General features: G+C 24.7%; 2 protein-coding genes across 2 annotated transcripts in view; both read left to right on the plus strand.

Moving 5' to 3' along the window:
- LOC113550325 (neurobeachin-like protein 2) overlaps window positions 1–1,734 on the plus strand; it is a 108,351-nt gene extending 106,617 nt beyond the window's left edge. Inside the window, exon 47 of the mRNA XM_026952072.1 lies at window positions 1,448–1,734. Coding sequence (XP_026807873.1) covers window positions 1,448–1,586 — 139 coding nt within the window. The 3' untranslated portion in view covers window positions 1,587–1,734. The remainder of the gene's footprint in view (window positions 1–1,447) is intronic.
- A 2,040-nt stretch (window positions 1,735–3,774) lies between these two features.
- Window positions 3,775–22,436, plus strand: LOC113547884 (organic cation transporter protein-like). Its single transcript, XM_026948450.1, has 11 exons — window positions 3,775–3,972; window positions 13,554–13,700; window positions 14,311–14,572; window positions 15,308–15,414; window positions 15,479–15,633; window positions 16,006–16,174; window positions 16,295–16,457; window positions 18,205–18,314; window positions 18,899–19,113; window positions 20,922–21,103; window positions 22,188–22,436. The coding sequence occupies exons 1-11, from the start codon at window positions 3,962–3,964 to the stop codon at window positions 22,338–22,340; spliced, it is 1,674 nt and encodes a 557-aa protein (XP_026804251.1). The 5' UTR covers window positions 3,775–3,961; the 3' UTR covers window positions 22,341–22,436.
- Window positions 22,437–24,295: the final 1,859 nt, after the last annotated feature.

The raw sequence follows: 24,295 nt of genomic DNA on the forward strand, positions 1-24,295 counted from the left end.
ATAGTAATTGTTTTTAAGGAATAGAGTATAGGCAACTATAATAACATTTTAAGAAAATCGTTATTCAATTATTTAGTTGCTCAGTTACACCAATGAACAAAATACAAATTAATCTCTTCAGCAACTATGATTTGAGGTCCTACTATTTTAAAAGTTTAATATAGGTTTCTTAACAAGAAAATGTTTATTTTTTTTTTTTTTTGAATTTCATTGTTGGTGCTGATTTAGTAATTATAGTACTACACAATTACAAAGTTAAATAATTGGCTATAATCGAATCTAAACTGTACCAAAACAATTCATATAAAACTATACAATGGGACATAAGTAATATAAACTATAAATGTTATATAATAAATATAATTCCCTAAAGTAATATTATGTAGATACTTTAATACTAAATTGGCAACTTAAATTAATAATATCTTTATGTTACACCAAAGCAAACAATTAAAAATATGTTTTATTGCATGATTGCTGGAAAACCATTATATTATTAGACTCTTGATTTTTTTCAGTCCTTTAGCTATATTTGTATTAATAATTTTCTATCTTTAAACATTTCTAATATTTACAAATCCATTAAAATAGCTTATTATTTTAACTAACTTGTTGTTGATGCTGTATTCAAACATATATAATATTTGTTAAATTTATATAAACATGGTTTTTACATGAACAAAATGTTGATTAAATGATCATTGAAAAATCTACGATTTCAAAAACTATGTCCATTTAAGAATATTAAAAGATTTATAACAGTTTAATAGAACATAATATTATAATTAACAAAGTATATAGACAATGATTTATGATACTTCCGTAACACAAGTACTATATCAAAGCATAATTTGATAAAAAAAAAACATATTGTCTAGTCACAGAAGCGGATTTTATCAAAGTTTAGTGATTTACATAATATTGTTTTTATGGTAATTATTATAAACTTCGACTTTAGATTTCAAACAATGCAAATTTGTGTATAGCTTATTATACGGAACACAGTTTAAATGAGTAAACAAGATGAGAACGCTCACTTATGGTCCCTTTCAATTGAAATTTAATGAATGACATATTTTAAGAAGTGGTAATCTTAGGAAAGGTAAACCTTAAGTTTATCGTGTTTCTAGTTTTAAGTTAAGCTTATACTAATAATCCATAACTCAGTGACAATATTGTTGCCTTTAAATATATGTTTATAATATTATATTACCTAAGTATATTATATGTAAAATCGGCTACTTACTACTTTAAATTTATTAAAACGAGTAAAGAAATCAACACTTTATTTCTCACAGAGTCGCGTAAAGTAATAAACAAAATAATTATAAATATATGTATAATATATACATATATAAGACGGATTTTACATCGTTCAGTAGAAGAATTATCATAAATAATATATTTTTCTATTATTTTAACAAAAATATTCGAACTTATTTTACAGTTTACATCCGGTCTACGACGTCCCTCTACACGTTCCGATCCAAACGGTGGTGGCGACGCCAGGTAATACACACTTATTGGCGCCACTAAGAGACGGAAAGATCGTCGTAATTGGATTGCCAAATTCAAACAATAATTAATCGTCGTTGTGGCATCTCTTTTCGGTCAAGTCTTTTTTCAAACAATAACATAGTATCGTTTCGACGATAATAATTATTTTTAATTATTATTACTATTATAGACATTCTACTCTTGTTGTATAAAACGTTAGTTCGTTTTTAGTTTAAAATTGTATTCATTATTTTATTATTATTATCATTATCATTAATTATAATATATATTATTATGATATAATATTAATTTATAAGACATATTAATGTAATATCGATTTGCCAAATATTATAGATAAAAACGTATTTCCTCAATTGTATTGCTCATATATACATACTACATATTATATGTTCGATGGTGACTTAATTCGATTTTTTTAGGTGCTAATAACAATATCAGCTATCATCAATTATGATATTATATTTATATTATGTATTAAATTTAATTCATATTCGTATTATCTAGTTTTCGGGTATATGGTTCAAAATTTATACGGAATAATAATAATATTATTATTGATTAGTATATTGTTACGTCGGTTTTGTTATTGTGATTTAATTGTACGATTTATTATAACTCGATTATTATTTTAAGTATTAAATAAAAAATATCATTTTCTTTGACATTGCGTTATGCGTAAATTTTATAGTTTCAATTTTTACTATTCCTTTCTTAATGACTTTTACACAACTCACACTTTTTTCTAAAAATTTTAAAACCATTATATAAATATAATAATGTATAAAAATATTTGTAACCTGTGGAATGTTATGCGTGTATTTTTCTGTTTTGATCGACATTATCCATCATTATACCGTGGAATTTTGCTTTAGGATTGTTGAATGTTAAATATATCCGAGATATTAGCCGTTTATATTGTGACCCTTCGTCCTGACAAAAAAAAAAACCGCGCAACTCCAATTGTGAATACGATTATAAGGCCCCAGTGAGAGGAGGTACGCGCTGTCCTTGATTGTCAATTGAAACAGAATTTTGTACCAAACCTCCATTTTCCGGTTGTACTTGACCATTTTCAAATTAATTAACGATGAAATTTATTTCACCTATCTCCTATTACGAGTAAAGGCATAGGTAACTTCATAGTACCTGATGACTAATAATAATATCTATAATAGTACCAATTAGGCATTGATGATTTTTAATTAGTTCAATTAAATTTATCTTTATGAATACTGAAACATTAAATATAAGTTTGTTTACAAATTTAATCTTTGTTATTTTTATTGTAGGCGAGTAAGTGTATTAAATTTTTTTGACACTTATTAATTAAATATAATTTATTTACTTATTGTCAATGAAGAATATTAAAATGTTTATTTGGTGACTATATAACGTTGTATATTTTTATCTAGATGAAAACTTGATGATCACTCCTTAGTTATTATTATGTATATTATAATAAGGTAAGTCCAAATGAATTAATTTGATTATAATAATAATTACTAATTAGTAATTAGTTATAAAATGCATATGTTTTATTAACCAATAATAATAAAACCATTTCATCAATAAGCCTTATCGGTTAACTATCACCACTAAAAAGTAGGTACCTAACTACTTAAAACGTATATGGATTTTAAACTTATTTTTATTCTAATAATAATTTAAAGTGAAACTCTAAATTGTATACAAATGTCTTAAATAATGTGTTTAATAAAATGTTAAATATTCATATCATATAAAAAAAATATTGTTTATGTTGTAATGCATTGATGCTAATTGTCAAACATTTCTAAATACTTTTATGCTTTTATAATTTTTATATAATAAACATGTAGTAGGCAGGTATATGTCATAAGTAGATATGATTATTATTATTTAGATATAATTTAATATTATATTAGCCTAATAATACATACTAATAATAATTACAAGGTTATACATTTATTATAAGTTATAACCTTTAAAACAAACGGTAAAAATTAATAAATAAATTAATAATAAGCAATATTTATCTTGTGATCAACTATTTGAATTATTGTACAAACCATTAATATCACAATTTGCAATAAATTCGTCACTCGTACGATCTGTAATCCAGCGTAATGAATTAAAGTTATCACGTGTTATCAGAATAGTAATAATAATCATAGAAATTATTGTAGTTCATTATTTTACGCTTGGAGTGGGGGGATCCTTCGGGATGAATGGAAGCATAATATTTTGTACAACTAGTACATATTGTAAATCCTGTAAGTGTACGTCGTGAAATTTGTTTATATTGCTTAACCAACTTACTTTCGTCGATTTTAAATCAGTTAATATAAATAATAAAATTAAAAATCAATAAAAATGGTAATATATCTGAATTCGTTACTCTCGTTGTTTGAATAAATAAGTTAATTTTATTGGAAGAATAAGTATACAGAAACAAGCCGGAGAAATGACCAAAAAGTATGTTAATATAATAAAGTAATAGTATAATATAAGGATATAAATAAAGTATAATGTATAATTACTGAAAAATTAATTAATTATTCAATAGTATTTTTGATAGGACAGTTTTAAATTGCACTTGTATTTTATTAAATTTGATAGAAAGTCGAAAATAACTTCAAAAATAAAATAGATAACTATATTTTCCCTCATATTAGCCAAAACCTTAAATATTATTATTATAGTAATAGTATTTTAACAAAAAAGAAACAATAACAATGAATAAAGCACATCTTTCGAAGCTTAAACTTAATAAAAAAGTATTAATAAATAATAAATACAAAAATCAAAATATTTGATGTCTATCTTTTTTTAATTAACAATAGATATATTGTTAATAGGGGTATATTGCATGCAACTTTTTAAGAATTTTTTATATAAAATTATTAACTGATAAATAATATTATAAAATCAAAAGCTCCGCTCAGATTAAATTAAGACATTTCGGGTAAAATGAATGTATGAAAACCATTCACCAAGTATATGTTTAATATTAATATCCATTTAAATTGTATATATAATAAGTCTTAAGTCATTACTAAGGAACCAATTATAAAAACATTATAATAATATGAGAAACTACTAACTCGCTATAGTCGAAAAAAAATCCCAAGTGTAATTTTATTTACTAATGTTTTTTTTTTAATTTTACCAAATTACTTTTTTAAAAAATTTCAATGATATTCAATGTATTTTAGTTAAAACTAATTTATTTAGTTATTAGAATAATTAAAAGGAAGGTTCATTGTACCCTTATTGGTTCTCTCTCACAAACGTATGATTCTACTTTAAATTCTCTCTGTATAATATTTTATATTTCTTCTTTGCTATATATAACTACTAACTGTCTTAAATGTAAATTAAAATGTTAACTGTACAATATTTCTTGTAAAAATGGGTCCATCCCGTATAATAATAATAATAATAATAATACATCAAATTTCACTTTAAAAATAATCATATTCACTGTTATTTTTAATTTTAATGTAACAGTAAATTAAATTGATATATTATCAAATTTTAAGGTGAAGCAATAATTTAGAGTCCACAGGTATTTTAAATTTTGAATCAAATAATAAGTATTTTGTATACTGTACATTTTTTTGAAAAATTTAAAATTCTTAAAAATTGTTTCAAAATTAAAATACCAAAATGTCCTGTGGGGTATAGTCATGGATAAAATTCTTATCTCTTTATCTTTATATTTTATAATAGGTAAATTTATTCGAATATCACAAATGAGAGGGTAAAATTAATTAGATATAGATACTGAATATATAGTTTGCTAAGAAATGTATTCGTAAGACAGACAACACGTAAATCATCATCATCCTCTTAAATCTTAATATTATATTAAAATGCAAGACCGAGCATTAACGAACTATTAAGTTAAAGTCAAATTAATTTTAATTTTTGAACTAGTTATTTTTGTTTCTATAAATTTAACTAAATTGTACAAATATTTACTTTATAAAAATTAATTTATTTTGAATTAAACTCCAGTTAAAATGTTAAAATTTCTGAAAATAATGTTCACCCGAAAATCATTTAATCATATACTTTAATACTTTAATGGTGGGTGCTGTTAGTTAAGAAAAACTAAATGTTAAGAAATTAACGTATATTACCAAGTCAATTTTTTTAAATTCAATTTTAATATAACAGTTATTTCAAAAATGTTATAAACTATAATAAACCTTTTAAACTCAACTACAATTTTTTTATTAAACCCAAGGAAACGATTTATTAACATTTAAAAATTGTGCAATTGTTACTAAGATGAATGGTACTAATATGATTGATAATATTTTCATAAGGCAAAGAAAATAATTTAAATTTCTAAACAAAAATTAATAGAAAGAAAAAATTTTAATAAGTTACTTTAAAAGTCTTGTTATACGTGGTGTTCACCACTTCACGTAAAATCACTATAACGTAGATACATTATTTAATTTACAACATAATTATTTTTCTACATTACATTTAAAACCATCAATTAAAAAAAAAATACTGATGAAAAACAATTACTCATTAGTAATTACGTTTCATAATTATTTATACATATTATTATTTCTAAATAATACGAAAATAAATACCTAACTGTTTAACATTTTATGTATTTTTTAATAAATTATTTCATACTGAAACATAATATATTATTTGCTTTTTTTCTAAGACAATTTTAATACAATTTGTAAATAAAATATGTAGCACAAATGTACTTTTTTATTATAATTATTTTGGTTAAAATTAAAATAATTTTATCGTTTAATTATTATTAATTTCGTCGAGTTAAATTGCATTTCCACGATCATGATAACCTTTTTTACTTTTTTACTGTTTTACTATCCTTTACTACGAATTATGAGTTTCTGGAAATAAATTAACAATTATCATATAATACAGGAAAATAGTGATAATACATTTCTAGAAAACAGCAATTTGCAATAAGAGACAGTAAAATAAGATTATTGCGATCGCGGAAAAATAATTGAACTCTAATACATTTAAATGTATGTATACGCCGAAACGTAAATGATTCTATAATTGGATCATATTTTGTATTCATTAATATTTAATATTGAATTTCGTTTCAATCCTGCGATTAATGAAAAACACTGGGTATTTAATACAAGTGAATAATTATTATTTAAATTTTTATTACAACATATTATTACTATACATTTAAGCATTTTCTGTTATATTCTTATAAGAACGAATATTGAAATGTAATGTAAACAATTTGATAGCAATTATCAGTGTGTGATTTTTGTTGTATAAACATTTTAAATTATCAGTGGGTAATAAATGTAAACTATTCGTATCAATGGTCAAATGTAAGAATTAATAATGACAATAAATATTAAAATAATATTACATATTATGTACCTATCCTATACGTATACAGGATGATTTTTTTTACAGCAACTACTGATTATCTCAAAAAATATTAACGTATTTACATAATTTGAAATCATTGGAAAATAATAATTTTGAAAAAAATATTTTCATGATATTTTTTATCATCGTAGGTTATTACATTTTTAGAATATCTACATACCAATTCCGAATATTTTTATGTGAATTTCAATAAATAAAAACGAATACCAAACAATTCTAAGAAATATAAAATTAAAAATTTTGCAGTGATTTAATAAAAGCAAAATCTTTAAAAAAATGACTGATAAAAACTATAAAAAATATTTTAATTTTAAATTATTTCAAATTATGCAAAAATAAATATTTTCAAAATCACTGGTAGTTATATTTTCCGTTTTTGAGAATAAGTGATGTAATCCAGATGAGTGTTTACTATTAAATTAATCACCCACGATAATCTGTTAGAGAACAAACGTTATAATATAACATATGTGTACTGTGTAACAATGGCAAGAGGTGAGCTATTTCAGTGGCGGAAAAGTAATGAAATTTGACCAAAACTGAAATTTCCTTCTTGTACTTACCTCAATACTTAGCTAGAATATTTTGTCATACCTCTGCTTCTTCGCTTCTTATGAAAATGCCTCTATCCATGTATAGTAATTAATAGCGGACTTTATTTTCAGTTCTTGATATCTATGTAGGTATATTCGTCAAATTGTTTCATAGTACAACACGAGAGTAACTCATCTATTTGTTAAAATTTTATATATTAATCGAAAAATATCATTACATTCTCGTATATTAAATATTAAAATATGATTTAGTCAGTTTCGGGGGATTTCCACTATTGTCCAACTAAACACTGGGATTTCGCTTTATCACATTTTGGAGAAAAAAAATTATTGTCCGCTGGACATTCTCCAATGAAACAATCAGCATAGAAAATTAAACTTTTAGTCGAGACGCAATTAATAATAATTTATTAGATTAATATTTTATTAATTTACATAATAAGTACCATGCACAATTCCCTTTTCGATACATTATTGTTTGTAAGTAAATTTAAATTCTACCTATCTACCTTAATTACTAAAATAAAAATTAATATATAGTCAAAAACATTATTTTAAAATATTTTATAACAATAGCATAATTATTATTACCTATAGTTAGTTTTTTTTATCGTAATTAAAAACGTATTTTTATCTAGATTTACCTATTTTATTACTATAGACATCATATTGTGTTATCTAAGCTTAAAGGAACTAATTATCTCAGATAATAAAATTATGTGTTACATATTATATATATTAAATTTTACGTGATTTTCACTGTATGTGTGCAATAGAATAATTTATTAACATTAGTATACATTATTTGGACCAGTAGTCAGACCTTGTAATGCATAAATGTTAAGCATGTTATTTGAAAATTCATAAAATGTACCCACCTAAAATATAATATATAAATGTAATCATATAATTTAAATCTTCAATAATTCATTCAAGAAAGTAATATAGCCCCAGTAATTTTGGGTTGTTTTGTACGCATACAAAGCTCTCAAAGTAAAAAGTTATAAATTATTTACTGTGGGATTTTGATTAATATTGAAAAACCAATTTGATCTTTAAAATATTATTTTAATGATCAGCCATAAAATAGTAGATTGTCAAATCGTATGCTGGTAACCATTCTCACCTGTTACTATACTTAATATAATATTATATATATATATAGGTGGGTAGCCATAATTTACAATTGAAAAACAGCAATTTATCGGATTTTTATCAAATATTTGCTCGACTATGCATAAAAAATAATGAAATATGCAAAAAAAAAAAAAAATAAATAATGAAGTTAAACTCGACTATTTCCTGTTTCAAATAATATTATACACCGAAACAGGTGAGCCGATAATAACTACATTTTTAAAAGATTAATAGTGCTACGGCGGTGGCATAATATTTATCTTTACTATATGTCTATATTATTCAATTGTAAACTATGCTTGCCCACCTATCTGCATGACAAATGAATGATTACAACATTTTACGTGTAAACATTTAAATATATACACGTGTATAATAATACAGAATACTATACCATTAGTAATGTATTTTCATTTAAATTAAATAAAAACGAAAACTTACTATCATTCCACCGGCGCGTAAGTAGGTACATTATAGTCAATAATTATACATCACATACATATACATAGTCATAATTATTATTATTACTAGATATAGATATGTAATTATAATTAGCGTACACCACGTTGTTATCAATACGTAGATTTTATGAACGCCGATATTGCGAATTTGAAAAGTCCTATAAATGTTTTTTGTGTAATTGGTATATATACATAGTGTATATTATTTATTGTTAATGGTATAATCGGAGAAAAAAACTGAATAAAACGAAGCGTACCTTTATAATATGAATTATTCGCTAAACTTTAACCTTTACTTTTCCCAACACAATTATTTAGACATCGATTAACAATAATTGTACTATTATTGAAATTGATATGTAATGTATAAACAATTAGTAGGTACACAGGCTATATTAAAATATAGTTAATGGTACCTTTATAATAATATGTGGCCAAATACAGCTATACACGACAACAAAGTAATAAGTCGTCATTAAATAATTTTAATCAAGCACAAGCATTATTTGTATGGACTTCGATGATTAGATGAAATTTAATTAAATGAAATACCTATACAACATAATGTTCTTATAATTTATTCGTACCCAATAATATAATAATATAAATATTTATAAAACTATTATTATTTTATTCCTACTGAGTCGAGCAATATTGTTAATTGAATTAGTTTCAAACATTATTGCCATAACAATATAATAATATTATAATTAATAATAACAGAATTACCAATGATAATATATTACGTACCTAGCCAAGATAATACTCAACTATTTGGCGGGTCTATTATAGTCTACAATTGATTCATTTAAAAATATAGGCTCATTAATTCTAAACTTTTTTTAAATTTTTACATACATTGATGTCAATGTGAAACAACATATACTAAAAAATTATATTTGTACACTTTTTTAACGTTAACATTTTTTAGTATTTTATCTTTTTGAATGACAACATGCATTTGTAATTTCATATTCCAAAGCAGGATAATTTTTGAAATATTTCGATACATACTATCGAATTTAATAATGCATTTACCTATACAAAATCTGTTAATTGTAAAATTCTAAGCAGATAAATTTTGTTTTTTTTTTAATATTAATGCATCTAAATTGATATTTATCATAAATTGTTTTACCTATATTATTAAAAATTATAGTAAACATTTTAATGATAATTTTATTTGAAATATAACATTAATTATAGTTAATGTATTCTTTTAATAATGTAATAATTTACTTATTATTTCATATAATTGTAATTAATTTTGGCTGAAATAAATAAATAATAATAATATAATAATAATTGAATATTTAGTCTAGCACTTATAACTGACAATTTTCATATATAATAAAATGGAAATTATTATAACTTTCAAATGATCATAGCCCCAAATCCTTAAACTATCATCATCGATTATCTTTAGTACAGAATATTAAATAACTCAGAAGTTAGAAATTACTAGTTTGAATTTCAATTTATATACATAAAAATATTTCAAAAACCGTCTCTTTAACAATTTACGATAAAAAAAAAAATGATTCACATCAGAAAAAAAGAAATTTGTAATTGATATATGTATTTAATTCTTTCAGTATACCTAAATATTTAACAAAAAAAGGATTTGAATTCATTTATTAAGATCAATTAGATTATTCAATTTTTTTGTATAAATTATATCTTATTATATTTAAATAATAGAGATTATTAAAACGAGGTTTCAACTCAGTCCCTCCCAATAAGTTAATCGAATTTTTGGCTATTATGTTTTAATTTTTAATCTATAGATCAATGCCAATAGGTAATAAAAGTTATAAAATAATTCAATCCTCTCGCATAAAACATATTATTTTTATGTTTACTTTATTCTAATCTATAGTCTTGCTAATCAAAATAACATAAACTTTTAGCCTATTCGTTTAAATTACTTTTATCAATTCCGAGATTTATAGATTCTTAAACTTTTTTTCATTGAGTTTTTATTCATTATTAATCTATTATATATACGCACATCGGATGTGTAGGTATTTCAACTGCATAATATATATTATTCATATTAAAGCGATATTTATTTTAGAATTGATAATCGACGTTCATAGAATCGATATAGGTTTTTAGAACTGATATTGTTTCTTAAACCGTTAAAATCCAAAGAATAAGAAAAAACAGTATTAAAAACTTGTATTGTACTAATATTATACTATATGCTATTGAAACATTTGCTTATTTAATATTTAAGTAAATTGATAAACTCCAATTTTTTTTTTTTTTTGGTTTTTTGTATATTAAAACAAGTTAAAATCAAACTATAAAAAATATTATTAAGCCCATTGTCCAAAAAAATACAGTGAAATATCCGTTTTAAAATATTCACAATATTATTTCTAGGTGCCGTATAGAAGGAAAGGGGGTGGATTTGAAAACTATAACGTATAACTGTATAAGCGTAATGCGTTAGAGCGAATTACGTTTTTACCCGTATAGGTAATAAAAACAATGGTTTTTTATGATTTTCATTTAACGTATATAAGAGAGCTTCTTATACTGTGTTTGAGCGAGTATAGTATAGATAAAAATATGTTCAGTAAAAATATATCAACTGTGGCGGCGTGGTGTCGTAATTTTTAAGAACAGTAGATGATTTTCCCATCACTCTGTAATTTTCCATATCTCCGGCCTCCGGACCACAATTATGAGACGTTTGGTTAGTTTACAGTTTAGCAGTCAATACCACCTTATATAATGCAAAATATACAAAAATATTCACAACACTCGACGAAAAGTAAAAAACAATAAACAACAATATTTAAAGAAGTTAAAATAAGTATATATGACACCTGTATGTCATAAGGTGTCAAGGTGAAATACTGCACAAACGCATCGCAAGATAATAAAAAAAAGGTAGCTCAAACGCTCTTTATTCTCCCAAATAAACTATGCTAAATTACACAAAAATATTGCAATTTTCACAAATTTACCCAAACGAAAACCGTCCTATATAAATTCAATATTAATTTTCATATTAGTTGTGTGTTTATAATAAATTAGCCAGGTACATTGAAATTTATGTGGTTCACGTTTGAGTGAGATTATTAATTATTTAACGGGTTTGGAAATTTAGCATAATATGTATGAGCGAAGTATTTCAAAATATTGTAATGTGTTGGCGAGATATTTTTTAGTATGTTATAAATGTATAATGCATTTGGGGAATATGTTACCATATTGTATCGTCTTTCTTATTTTAACAGTATAGTTGGGAATTCCAGACATAAAAAGTCCATTATTTCTTTTAATTTATATTAAAAATTGCACCTATTATTTAACTTATAAATGAATTGTTTTTTATTATTATTATTAAAAATCACATCAAAAACCATACTTTAATTTTTTTTCTCGTGAAATTTCAATATATATTATATATATTATATTATAGTATGTTTTATATACTCTAAAAGTATTATTTTTTTTTAGCGTGTAATTACCCAAGTCTGTAATATTCTAGTCTATTTTTCTATTTTTGAAGTCAAAATCAGAAGTTTTTGGGTGCAACCATAATTCATTTAGACCAGGTTGTTGTCTATTCATTATTGATAAATTTATTTATATAAAAGAACATTAATATAAACTCGAATTACTATTGGTGTTTATCTTAGTTTTATAAAATTTTGCTGATTTTAAATTGCTTACTTTTAATAATAATAATAAAGTGCTTTAACAGTTTCTTATTTTATTTATATTTTTCTTATAATAATAACATTATGTATACTATACCTACGTCATACTATTACTAAAATTGTTTATAAATTATAATTGATTCATTAAAAAGTCCTACATCAAATAATTTTATAAGTCAAGTGGTCTGGTGTAAAAATATTTACTGGACTGCTTAAAATGTTCGTCCCTTATTTAAAATCGGAAACGGTACATTTATGGCTTTGCATATACTTAACGTACACAGAAAATGTTAGAACAATTTTACAAAATGTTATTGATCACTATCTTACTCTTATTCCTATTTTCCTATACCTACCCCTTTTTTTATTATTATATTGTATTTTTTTTATATACAAATCAGTGGGTGTATCATCGACAGTCGACACAGGTGCCCCTTGTGAGCATCCGTATTCAATACAAAATAATAACATAAATATATTTCTCAGTCTTAAGAAGTAAATTAATGCAAATTATTCGTTATTATAACAAAATTACTGTACAGTAATGAAACTATATTTAATCACATTCGAAATAATAAGTATATAATTTCATTACTAAGACAGTAATTTAAAAATAAAGATGCATTATACCGTTTACTTTGGAAAGAATATTAGTTGTATTCATTACTTAAACTCAAATAAAGAATTAATATTAAATTATTATTATTTGATAAAATAATGATTCTATGATATCATGATACCACATTATACTTTATTCATTTTATTTATTTATTCTATATCTACAATTATTTTTGTTATTTTTATTATAGAACGATCGACATCGACGGATTATTAGAAGAGGTGGGCGAATTTGGAAACTATCAAAAACTTTATATATTTTTTCTTGGACTGTCGTTACTATTCACGGCGTCGTCCACCATGTCGTTCGTGTTCACTACGGGAGACATGAACTACAGGTTTTTTTTGTTTTGTTTCTGTCTGAAACACTATCCTTACTAGGTTTAAGTGGAAACATCCGATAATTATTTTTGATTATCTCATTCTCTGTTTAATTAATACACAAATTATTGATTAAATAAAAAATTATGTTTAACACTTTAATTTTAATTTTTGGCAAGTGAAAATTACTTCAAATATCATCAGCGTTATATATTTTATTCTTATTACATTAGTTTTAATTTGTACCAGTGCATAAATAAAAAAAACAATGCTTTACTTACTGATGTTTATAAGTAAACTTTTAAAATCTATAAATTATAGACTGAACTTTAAAATCGAATTAATTAAAAATTAAAAATTTATCAAGTATTTAAAAAATACAAATTTCAAATCCTGTCTCAATTTTATGTTTTGAAATTAAAACCTCTAAATACATTTCATAAATTTTTTTGTTTGGAGTAATTTTACTTGCTGAATAAATAAAATACTCATTATTAATGACTAATAGTTGAATTTTATTAATAATAATTACATTATTAAAAGGGCAATATAGAACTATTAAGAATGATCGGATATTCCCTCTTAAATAATCATCACCGTTGTTTCACTTTTTTGTCCGCCGTGCAGATGTCTGATAAACGGATGTGATTCGGCTTCTGAGACAACCGTCGATTACTGGCCTATATGGCTGAACCGGACCGTACCGTTTGATAACGACGACCATCGGCTGGCTAAATGCTCGCAGTACGTACGACATAATTCAGTTGACACCAACAAAACCGACAAACGCATTTTCCAATGTGACGACAGCGACTTTAACAAGTCTTTGAGCGTGCAGTGCGAAGAATTCGTTTTCGAATCCGGTGGGGAGACAACGATAGTTTCTGCGGTATTTAACGATATATTATATATAAATCGATAATGTTATAAATTATAATATTACATATATATTATTGATGTGCACCAGTCGTAAAAATGGCAAACATTGGCTGCCACGATATTTAAAAATAATATTTATTGTTATCTATGTCAGTTTATTACTTATAGATAAATTGTGTTTGTTATATTGAACTTGTGGTGAATGACGATAATACTCATATTATCATTTTTTATAATTATTTATTATAATGATGATTCATATCATCACGTTAGAACATAATTAATAATATCATTTTTAATGTTGTATTATATTATCACCGAAAGGTGAACTTAAGAGATTATTGTCAAAAATTGTACCAAAATAATGATAATGAACCAAAATACAAAAAAAATTTTTGTTCCGAAAACATAAAATAATTTCAAATTTTTATAAACTCCTAAATTTAATATTAACTTTAACAATTTCTTTGACATTATATCTGATCTTCAACAATGAAACGTTACAATATTGAATTTACATGTAATCAAATATGAAACAAGGCCATTTTCATCCCTGCTAATTCTACATATTGAAAGAAATATTTCACAACATATACCTTGTTTGGTAACCTATTTTAACCTAATCATGATTTTCACCCACATAATTATCGCACTGTTTAAACTAGTACCCTATTTCATAAATCATAATTCACAATACAGTATCGATAGATAGTTTAACGCGACTATTATCATTTATGTAAAACAGTTCAACATATTTTGCAAAAATAACAAATGGAAACTGACAATCGTAGGGAGCCTCAACAACATTGGTCAGTTTTTCTCGTTACCCATATCCGGTTTTTTGTCAGACAAGTACGTTTGAAAAAATATTTAATTGATAAAAACTACAAATAATTAATTGATATTTTGTGTTAAGGTACGGCAGGAAAAATATTATTATCATCGGAAGTGTATTAGCAGCAACATGTGGAATTTTACGTGGGTTGTCAATAAATTACACCATGTTCCTGGTATTGGAATTTTTTGATGCTTTTTTTTCCGGTGGAGTTTACAGTGCCACTTTTATAATGGGTAAAAGATTAAATAAAATTCAACTTGCAATGATTTTCATTAATATAAAGAACTTATTTACGTTTATTTCTTATTTGGTTTTCCGAATACTTATCAAATATAAGTACGCTTATATCTTAAAGTTATAATAAATAAATATTTAAGACAATTTAATATAAGTTAGATTATGTAAGGAAATAATATAGTTGTAATTTTCGTATTGCGTTACATACATTTTAGAAACGATATCAATTAATATTTGTAGTTAATTTCACTGAAATGCAGTTTAGCCACATACGCTTGAATATCACATATCTATTAATACATTCAATATTATTTTGGCAATTAATTCAACAGTATGTCTAACAAAAAAAAAATATATATATTCTATAGGTATCGGGCTAGTTGGTGCCAAACACAGAGTTTTTGCAAGTACCGTTTTAAGCGCTTACTATCCAATTGGCGAGGCATTAGTCGGAGTATTGTTTTGGTACGTTCAAGACTGGAGAAAATTCTTGATATTCGTAAACTTACCAGGATTATGTTTCGCGTTGGCCTACACGTAAATAAAATTATATTTGAATTACTACCAATACTATAAATAAATACCTACCACCAATCTTTTGCGTTTACTATAATATTATATTACTATAAACCATCATAATTTGGCGTTTGTACGCAGAATTATTCCAGAGTCGGTTCGCTGGATGATCACCGCGGGAAAAATCAACGAGGCCATAGAGGAATTGAAATACATTGCAAAATTCAACGGAAAGAAACTATCGGAAGAAAGTCTGAAAAAGCTTGAGGCGTTTAGAAGCACCAATGAAAAAGAGATCGAAATAGTAAATATACACACATCCATATTATGATTAATTCACAATAACAAAAGGGGTTATATGTTCAAAAATGATATGTTCGAATGAAAAATGTTCAATAAAGAATATTTTGGGATAAATGTTTGTTCGTATAATATAATTCATTGTAAAAAAAAAACATATTTATATACATTATTTAAAAGTTAAAAAATGTTTGTATAAATGTATATATCGTCAAGTTAAAATTTTAAATTGTATGCAATGCCTCTTAAAAACTCAATGTTTTTGAACACTTTTTTTTAATCTTAGAACAACATTTTCAATTCTTTCTTCGTGTTGTTTCCAGAATACCTTTTCAGATATTATATTAATGTTGTTATAATACACGTCTAACCGTCTTTCACTAATTACCGGTCCAATAGTCGTAACATATGACTATATTAATATACTATATAGATATTGAAAATTGAGATATCTATACAAATATAATGATTATAAAGTTTTTGAACACAAATTCATTCAAACAAAAATTTTATCCGAAAATATAATTTTTCGAACACATTTCATTAGAAAATATCATTTTTGAACACATAACCCGACACCAAACTTTAAAGCGGGAGTGGTAAACTAAGTCCCAAATAATTGGGTGGATATTGGGGCTAGGTAAACTGAGTCCCGAGTAATAATATTTTTCGAAAGAATAATTTATAAATAACGACGATGTACCTACTTAAAAATAAATGTCTCTACATTCAATAAGTACTGTATAGTGAGTACTAATCACTAATTAATGATTATCGATTTGCTTACTTAAATATTACATTCAAATAGATACATATATAAAAATACATAGCAAAAAGGTAATTAAAATGAAAAAAATAACAATAGAAAAAATTTTTTTTTAAACAAAAATGTTGAAGTATGAAAATAAAAATATTTCAAGATTTGAATTTGTTAAGAATATATTAAATAAATTTTTACCATGTACATAATAACAATAAATAGTAATAAATAAAAAAAAATTGACTTGAATTTGTATATTATATATTTAATTTATTGTGATTTTTATGTACAGCCTAGTGAATTATATTAGATATTAAAAACAAAAACGCACATTTTTAACCACGCCAGTTGTGTTAAACAGATAGTACTAACCCTGTAAAAGTGAGAAAGAAAATGTTCTGTTTTGGAAATTAAACCTATTATAACCAGGGACTCAGTTTACCTTATACATTTTCAAATCCGGGACTCAGTTTACCACAAAAACGGTATTTCGGACTCAGTTTACCTAGCCCCCTATAAAGATATCAAAATAAACAATAATAATAATGGTATTAGGACTTCCCCCCCCCGTGCCTTTCATCCTACGGTTTTTAGCGATTTTAAACATTCATTTTCCTCACTGGACTGATACATTTTTTATAAATTTATGAAAAAATCATATTCATTTGTTATTTAGCCCCCCTCCCTTCTCTAAATATCAGACAACTCCAAATAGTGAACTCAATTTCGGTGACCAAATGTGTCCGGTATTTAAAGGTTTCACTAATAGTATAAAATTAAATGATAATATTGTTTAATATATACTATTAGTACTATGTTAATATACAAAATATAATAACAATATAATAATTTAAAATTGTTGTACGAATGTACTGATTGAAAAAACAGGACATCGAGAAATTTACTTTTTCTATGTTACATGAAATCTAGGGCCACCTCTATCAAACAATTTTATATTATGTTTATCATATTATTCTATTGATATATTTAGGAGGAAACGAGGAAGAGAAGGACGACTAGCTGTTCAAGCCAGCAAGCGTTTAAACGTGCTATGACTTCTAAGCGCATAATATTCCGATTAATTAACTGTTCCTTCTGTTGGTAAAGTACATATACAATAATATATTATATTCCTATATCGTATTATTTTTCTTCATTTTTAATTATTTTTTTAACGAAGTAAACGATATTATATAAATTTATTTAAAATAAGTTTAAAATAAAAGTATGGAGAAAACTAAATGCTACACATCATACATTTGATATTCTCATATTTTAATTTAGTACTTAATGAATCAATATTTTATTGAAGTATTTATTAACCATCACTTTCTCCTCTTACCGTCACTTGTTCGATAATTCTAGTTTCAACAGTAGTAGGTACAACACTGTAAAATTAATTTTTAATGATTAGAAAATAATTTCAGATCATAATAGTGGTTAAATAATAGTTACTACATTCATTATATTATATATATATATATATATATATATATATTAATATTCATAGTAATGGTAATAATTATAAACGAAAATATTTCTTTACAAAATAAAGTTCTTAAAATATATTTAACCTATTTAAGCATCACTAAATACATCTCTGTTGTATACTGCGGTTACACAATTTATTGCATTTCATATATTTTCTGTGTATCATTATTCATTATTATTGATATTGTACTCAGGATGATCAACACGCTCATATACTACGGTCTGTCGATGAGCTCGGGTTCAATAGTGGGAAACCGGTACGGGAACTTCATTCTGTGCAGTCTTGTTGAAATCCCGGCGTTGTTTTTGGTGATCAAAATCATGAACAACTGTGGTCGGAGAGAGTCGCAATGCGCCACGCTCTTGGTGTGCAGTAGTCTATGCATTTCTATCGCGTTCGTCCCAAAACGTAATTATTAATACAAATAGTATTCAGTGATAAGCGAGTGGTTTTTATTTTTTTCATGGCCACTTTATAATACTTGTCCCGTTGTAAGTGTTTTGCTTGTTGGGTCCAGGTAGATGGGATGGGAAAAATGCACATTCCAAAAAGGCAGAGAATCACACGGTATTTCGATTCTGCATTACGCACGTTTACGCCACAGATACCATTTTATTCACACCATTTCACACAAAATAAATTTGCGATGTTACCAGTTGTATTTTAAGAATAATTTTAGTCATCGAAAGGTTTTACCTAAATTTCAGTTTATCTGAATAGTCTACACTCTAAAATATACATATATTTTTTTTTTTATCAAAAGTAGGTCCTAGATAACAAGGAAAAGAAATTTAATAAACTTTAATTTAATTATTTATTTTAATCAATTTTGACTTTATTTTTGTTATTTTAATTTTATTTTAGCTTTTGAAAACAAATAACCATTAGGTACTATTTTTAACCTTTATCGTAAATTGAAAAATTAAAATCAAATTCTAATAATATTTTTTTTTATATACCTACCTACTTTATTTTTAATTATTTGTTTTATTCAGTATGTTAACTAATTCGTTTATTGTTATTACAATAAAATTTGTAAACGAAATCGTGCTGTATTCTATTCAGATAAAAAAATCTTTTGTATTACCAAAATGTGCAAATTCGAGTAAGCAAAAAGATATATTGTGCAGAATCGTGTGTCATCCGGATCACAAAGCACAATAACAATAAGCTATTATTTACATAGGCCCCTATTATGAATATTTTTTATATATATTGTCGCATTAACTGTCAAAAGCAGTGTTTATAAATTGCACCAGTCAAAAAAGTATCGATGTATTCAATTATTTTGTATTTTTGTCATTATGTACCCTCGTCGATGTTGCAACTTAAATAACAATAATCATTTTTCGAGATTTCTAATTACCTGCTGCTTACTATCTGCTCATTGTAACACAATTTGACTTCCGATCCGTCGTAATTGCGTTATCATACATGCAGTGTTACGTTTATTAAATTTTGTCAAAACATATGCATTTATTATATTATCCATTATTATTATTTTTAATTATGTTTTTCATATATTATATTATTATTGTTACTTGATAAGTACTTGTAGCTTTAAAGTCAATAATTACATACCATTCAACGGGGTAGATAAGTTAATAAAATAACCGCTCAGAATCTAAAATAGAATATTCGGTGTTATTAGCTTAATAGCTTTCAGTTCTCGCGTCTTCATAATGTTATCTTATAATTTACTAACAAAATTTGTTTGTATTATCAAAAGAATAAATCATTTAAATGTTGATACAAATTATAATTCATATACAACACATTTCAAAAAACATATGCAAATAAGTGATTATTACACATTTTGTTTATATTTTATTTAATTGTGCAGCAAAGTGACTGCAGTCCCTATAATATACCACTGTACGTCTGTACTATGTATAATTTATTAATGGGAGACCTAATAAGTATCGACTAAAAAATTCAATAATTTTATTAAATTATTAACATCAGAGACCCAAAATGTTTAAATTAGTTTATAGAAAGATGAATTTTATGTAAACAGAGGTACTCGTCTTATTGGTTGTAGATTGTGATGGGGTAAGGTATGAATGGGCTATTGGCTAATTTTAATATTATTGTCTTTTTGTGGTCCACGTTGTTGGTAGGTATGACCTAAAAACGTCAAAAAAATTATGTAATATCGTAATGATATAATATTATTATTATTGTCCGACTATAACAAATTATTGTATTCTTTTTAGACGCGGTCATCTTAAATGTACTCCTATATCTGATTGGAAAGTTTTCAATAACCATTTCATTCGTAATACTGTACATGTACACCGCCGAAATGTTCCCAACGGAAATCCGACATTCTTTGCTTGGCATATGCTCCATGTTCGGCAGAATCGGTTCGATGGTGGCACCACAAACTCCATTATTAGTAAGTATACTTATGACTAATATATGTTATCTATAAAGGGATATAGAAGGAGAAATGTGTGAAGTGTGGGTCAATTATGGCTTTATTTTTTATAACATTTTACGAACTAATAGTTTTTTATAAAAAATTTAATATAATTAAAGTTAATATAATTGTTGTTTATAATGGTTCACAAAAATAATGTGGGTATCTAGTTATTTCATTATAATACTCATTTCACTTATTAAAAAATATAATATAAAATATATACACGTACTTGCAATCTATCAGTTATATAAATATATAATACGGTAGCCACTCGGTAGATCTAGGTATCTATATTATACATGACAAGATATAAACGATAAATTTAATCACCGATCTCACTATAACTTATTAAGCTGGGTCTATACATTAACAGTAAAATACAAGATTCTTTCCGAGGTTACGCTATATTAAAGCAGTAATAGATATTTGAATTACCAAAAAAATAAAATAGACTATTAAGTAATAACTATCTACGTTTTAAACTTTTGCTAAAAAACTGGTTTTTCAATAACTTACAAGATAAATATTTTAGGATATATGAGTGCTTTATTTTTATTCTACATTTTTCTTTACTTAGCATAATCAAGTCAAGAACCTAACATTTAATAAATGTTTATTTGATTTTTTGTAACCTATATTTAATTGTATCAATTTGTATTTTTCTCTTCGATGTTTCATGTTTATTTTTTGTATTTTGTACTCTTGCTTTTCGACACAAGGTTTTACCTCAGTGAAAAGCGATGCTAGTTTACTCCTGCTTGTATATAAATTTAATTTTACATTTTAAACTAGCAATAATTAAAAATAATAATAAAATAATAGTACTTATAGATTTAAACCTTAATTTATTATCCTAAATTCAGTTATTTTAGTATATAAAATAATTAAATAAATTGTAGGTATTAAATATGTATATTGTATTTAATACCTAATGCCTAATAAATATTAACTAAGCAGATACGTGTAAAAACAGTTAGAGTAAGCAGCATGCTCATTGATTAATTTTTTTATGTCAATGTAAGTATATTATAAATTATTATATTATGATTGTGTTTAGGTTACTTATTTCGGTGAATTGTCGCCGTTACTACTCTTCAGCGGATCTGCTCTACTGTCTGGATTACTCGCACTACTGTTTCCAGAAACTCTCAATAAAAAAATGCCAGACACAGTTTTGGAAGCTGAACAAATTGGCAACTCTACCAGTTGATTAATACCTACGACGTCAGACTGTATATTTTTTCAAATGCATAATGCAATGTCTTAAAAAATCTTAAGAAAAATTAAAGCCAATTTAATTTATTCACATAATAATTTATATGTTATTTTGAAGTTAGATGTATTGTGTTTTAAACAAAACGTCAATAGGTTTATATTGACGCAGTGTATATGTATAGATGTATTTATTTCGTTGAAATTTTGACATACATATACACAATAAAAATGTATTTATGTAATGTTTTGATAAATGCGTTTTTAAGACTTATTTGAAAAAAACTCAAAATATTTTACACTATTTTAATATGGATTTATGCTATACATGTTTTTGAAAAAAGAAATGATAGGTACTAAATAAATTTTATTATTTAACTATACAGTTATTATTATTATACAGTATTTTTTAAATTTTTCTATTTATCATATTATAGCTTTTACTGTCAAGAATATCAGCTTGTATAAATGCATAGGTACAAATTATTTTTATAAAAGAAACTTATATAGGTTGTATATGTAATGTAAATAATTATATTAATAATATTTTTATACCACTCGTCACACAGTGAGACAAATTATATTATAGAAATTACTAAACACATTTCCGAATAACCGAATTAATTACGGCAACACGTGTGGAAAACTACATTGTCGTATTGCCGAAATGGTCATGAGTCGAACGGACATCGTCGAATTGACAGGCGATTGTAAACTCTCCTGGGTCTGCTTTAGTACGTACTAGATACTAATTCAATTTAAAAAATGACTTAGTATTTTATATTAAGTATAATTATAGTCAAAATATAAATAAATTAAAAAAATCATAAAAATAATTGAATATACATTTGAAATGTATTTAAAAAAAGACTATCACATAATATAATAATAATAATATAAATTATTTCGATGAAACATCGGTGTTGAACTGTTGGCGCCAAAACGTCCGATTCCTCGCCAATATAGTATCGATTCTAGGTCAGGTCTCAGGTGACCCACAATTTTTTACCGGTAAAATCTAGCCCCTCAAAACAACAAACTACATAATATTTCATATCTTATGACAGAGACAAAATTACACACATTGATCATAATATTAAGATGTCGCACAATAAATGTTTATATAGAGATATACATATATTAGTTATAGATTAGTTATTTTTAAATTGTTCTCTCTATAGTCAATATATAGAAATATTTATAGAAATATCATATTTTTAACATAAAAATTCAATTTAATAAATGAGTTATAATTTTTGAATAAGAGAAATTTAAAATATTTCTACTTATTTACAATAAAATAATTTTAAAAGTATTTATAATACTATTATACTAATACAACTATAAACTCGTAATTAATAAGTATCTATTTTTATTGAATACCAAAATTTTCTCATATAACACGACATACCTACCTGGTCATATCTACACTCTGATAAAAAAACACACAAAAGAAAAAAAAGGTCTGGTTGCAGGTAGCTTGAAACACACAGGCCACCTTGCCTTGTACTTGTATACAATTTATACATTTATTTTAATTATTAATTTTGTTATTAATAAATATAAACGTTAAACAAAAACTGTAAAAAAGAAATGAATTTATTATTTTACATCGAATAACATTTTCAGTGTTACAACAAATTCATTACAAATGTAGTGAAATTAACACAAATAATACAATTTAAAAAAGTTAAAAAAAATAATTAAAATAATTTTATTGTGTGAGCAATAGCTGTCATAATAACATTCATTTAGTATTTTAGAGTTTGTTGTGTTAAGCCATCACTCCAAATGTTTTATAATTTATCTTGCATGTTCCATAGTTTTTTTTATTTTTAAGATTAGTCCAATTATTAGTGAAAAATTATCAGACGATATAGTTTATTAAGTATAGTTTATTAGCAATATTAAGGGGATTTAAAATGTGTAAAATTTTTGTATCAAAAAGTAAAA

Source organism: Rhopalosiphum maidis, chromosome 4 (assembly GCF_003676215.2).
Source record: "Rhopalosiphum maidis isolate BTI-1 chromosome 4, ASM367621v3, whole genome shotgun sequence".
Lineage (NCBI taxonomy): Eukaryota > Metazoa > Arthropoda > Insecta > Hemiptera > Aphididae > Rhopalosiphum > Rhopalosiphum maidis.